General features: G+C 43.3%; 1 protein-coding gene across 1 annotated transcript; it reads left to right on the top strand.

Moving 5' to 3' along the window:
- Nucleotides 1–1,009: 1,009 nt before the first annotated feature.
- On the top strand, nt 1,010–1,354 carry LOC133089595 (large ribosomal subunit protein eL33-like). Its single transcript, XM_061187665.1, has one exon. The coding sequence runs from the start codon at nt 1,016–1,018 to the stop codon at nt 1,352–1,354; it is 339 nt and encodes a 112-aa protein (XP_061043648.1). The 5' UTR covers nt 1,010–1,015.
- The last annotated feature ends 350 nt before the right edge of the window (nt 1,355–1,704 follow it).

The following is a 1,704-nucleotide window of genomic DNA, read 5'->3' on the forward strand; positions in this document are numbered from 1 at the left end:
TATTTTATAGTAGCTATAACTTAATTTCCTCAATACTTGATAAATACCCTTGCACCTATATTGAGATTTGGGAAGAAAAGAGGGTGTTCATATGATTTTGAGGATAGATTGCTTCAGCTGTTGGTTAATTATATCCAAATTATGTTTAATCTTTTATAGTTTCTAATGTATATGAAAACATGTTTGCTTTTACTAATTCAAGTGTTAACATACTGATTATTTTAAGAATATAAATTTTAATCCCAGTAGAGTTGCACTGTATCCAGGTTAGATTCTAAAATCAGACTATTTGGCAAAAATCATGTGTAGAAAATCACCCATCTGCCAAACAAAGGCAGACCTTCCTTCTCTCCCAAGTCCAAAGCAGCCTGATCTCTTCTCATATCACCATGGATTTGTTTCATCACTTCCACACCAAATGAAATTACCGGCTTGCATTTAAGGGCCATTTTGTATGAACAGCATATATGCAAACAAGAATTATTTTCAGTACTGTGACGTGATCATGAAACCAGAGGCACCTGGGATCAACATCAGGGTTACCTCCCATTTAATTCTCACTTAAGAGCACGTGTTCTTTGGTACAATATCGGGCAGACCAACCACCATGTGGTGTCTCTCTCTCTCTGTCTCTCCAAGTTAGATAATCCATAGAAGTTCTTTGTGCATGTTCGGTGTCTACACTAAACGTTTTCTTAACTGTACTCAATAGCTTATTTCAAACCCACCTGAAACCAAGAGCATGTCTGTCTAACCATCCATCCCAGCAGCTTCCCATGTCTGATCATGCAAGTCTGATTTCCGTTCTGCAGTTCTGAACTTCCCTTACTGTGGGCACCCACATAAGAACAAACTGGCTTAGTCTGTTTCTTCCGTATTTTAATGAGCATAGAAGAGGGTCCTGATGGCATTATGTATGGTTCTAGCTTTAGGACACTGCATTTTCTTAAATAGCTAAATAAGAAAATAAGGAGCACTCTTTCCACCATCTTGGACCCTGTGGAGGACTTCTAAAATGACAAATATGTCTGGAGGGCTGTGGTCCAAGGCCATTTTTGCTGGCTATAAGTGGGGTCTACGGAACCAGAGGGAGCACACAGCTCTCCCGCAAATTGAAGGTGTATATGCTCGAGATGAAACCAAATTCTATCTAGGCAAGAGATGTGCTTATGTGTACAAAGCAAAGAACACAGTAATTCCTGGTGGAAAACCTAACAAAACCAGAGTAATCTGCGGAAAGACAACTCGCGCTCATGGAAACAGTGGCGTGGTTTGTGCCAGATTCCGAAGCAACCTTCCTGCTAAGGCCACTGGACACAGAATCCATGTGATGTTGTACACTTCAAGGATTTAAACTTATTGAAAAGTAAATAAATAAAAGTGTGGGGGAAAAAAAAAAAGACAAGAAGGCACAGCCTGCAGCAGACATGCCCCCATGCCCTGTCCTCCCACCCCTTCCAATGCATTGCACTTCTGTGCTGGTGGCACCCGAATAAGGAGTAAGGGATTCTGCAAAGCCACTCACCAAACACTCCTTGGCACTGCCTGCCAGGGGATCTTGCCCGAACTTGACCCTCCCCTACCTGTGCCCAGGGCCCTGATGGGCTGGAGGGTTGCCTTCCCCAGCTGACCCATGGGATTCCATCCCGGGCAGAGGGCAGCAGTACTCACAGGGTAGGGCCACGGAGAGGCAGGCTGAGTGGG

This window comes from Eubalaena glacialis, chromosome 4 (genome assembly GCF_028564815.1).
Source record: "Eubalaena glacialis isolate mEubGla1 chromosome 4, mEubGla1.1.hap2.+ XY, whole genome shotgun sequence".
Taxonomy (NCBI): domain Eukaryota; kingdom Metazoa; phylum Chordata; class Mammalia; order Artiodactyla; family Balaenidae; genus Eubalaena; species Eubalaena glacialis.